General features: G+C 33.5%; 1 protein-coding gene across 1 annotated transcript in view; it reads left to right on the top strand.

The window, feature by feature from the left end:
* The first annotated feature begins 942 nt into the window (after positions 1-942).
* LOC117117791 (CAAX prenyl protease 1 homolog) overlaps positions 943-1,350 on the top strand; it is an 8,539-nt gene continuing 8,131 nt past the window's right edge. The window contains exon 1 of the mRNA XM_033262253.1: positions 943-1,124. Within this exon, the coding sequence (XP_033118144.1) occupies positions 1,035-1,124 (90 nt within the window). The 5' untranslated portion in view covers positions 943-1,034. The remainder of the gene's footprint in view (positions 1,125-1,350) is intronic.

Below are 1,350 nucleotides of genomic sequence, written 5' to 3' on the forward strand. Positions count from 1 at the left end.
ACACTGCCGTCTTGTGGGACCTTAGCAACAATATCCAAGGGGTGGAGCTTAGCGGAAAGGTCCATTAACGCAAACCAGAGTGCGTTAATCAGCGTTAAGTTATACACATGATTGGTGAGTTTAGAAACATCATTTGCGTTAATATAATTTAGATTAAATTTCAGAAAATATAAATTACTGTATAATATTTACCCACATGAAGTCAAAAAATAATTGTAGGCTAACAGAATTAAAAAACTGAATGAAATTTTTTCTTTTTTTTTATACGAAAACCCATACTGCCACAAGCTGAAGCAATCTTGACTACGCAGTGTGTATCGCGGTAACTATGCAGCCATTTTGTTTTGGCGAGTATTTACAAGTTTTTTATTCGACTGGTCAATCAATCAATCTATTAGGAATAACACCCGGTGAAATCGGCGGCACACACAACAATAATAGTGGTGCATCCAAATTAACAATTTTTACAGACAATGAAGTAAATTTAAAAGTAGGCATATAAAGAAACACAATTAAGAAATAAAATGTTTAACAAAACCGAGAAAATTAATTAACGTAATTGATAAAAATTCATACAGGCAAATAAAATTCACAAACCTGTATATCAAACAAAAGCAACAAATAAAGTGAATTTAAAATTAAAAATGAAAGACAAATGTCAAAAGTGGTACCATCTATAAAAAAAATTGCAATATTAAGATAAATTATTTATGGAATTATGGAAAGGAAATAAAATTGATATATTTCGGACAATCAAAATAAAAATTTTAATCCTGTAGTATATACAGGACAATGAAGTAAGCTAAAAATTGGCATAAAAAGAAACAACTTATAAATAGCCTAATACTGTATGTTTAACTAAAAGCTAAAAGAGGCCGAGAAAATTAACTAACACACAGTATAGATAAAGATTCAAACAGACCGATCAATATCAGTCGAATACGGCATTATTTGATGAAACTCATGTGGCGTAAGTTGTGTTGCGAGCGCTGGCGTAGTGTGAGATTGCAAAGAAGAAAGTATTACAGTTTTAAATGGATGTTTCACCAGAATCACTATTTAATGCAATTTTTGCATTCATATGGTTGGCATATATATGGGAAACTTACCTTTGCTCTCGACAGGTAATGCAAATTCCCCAAAGGCGACATTCAGCCTTGGCTAGGAAGAAGCCTATAAAATAAGGCCTAGGCCTAGCCTACTAAACGCGTAACGAGCACGTTGTTACCTTTTCAGATAGTTAGTGTAGGCCTAGCTTGTAGGCCTAGGCTTAGGATCTTGACTTGAAGATCCCATGCCATGTGGGAGTTCATTATTTGTTTTCAGATGTTCAGGAATCAAGTACTACGG

The sequence above is a fragment of the Anneissia japonica genome, unplaced genomic scaffold (genome assembly GCF_011630105.1).
Source record: "Anneissia japonica isolate Jap-2015-1 unplaced genomic scaffold, ASM1163010v1 scaffold234_len1672027_cov178, whole genome shotgun sequence".
Lineage (NCBI taxonomy): Eukaryota > Metazoa > Echinodermata > Crinoidea > Comatulida > Comatulidae > Anneissia > Anneissia japonica.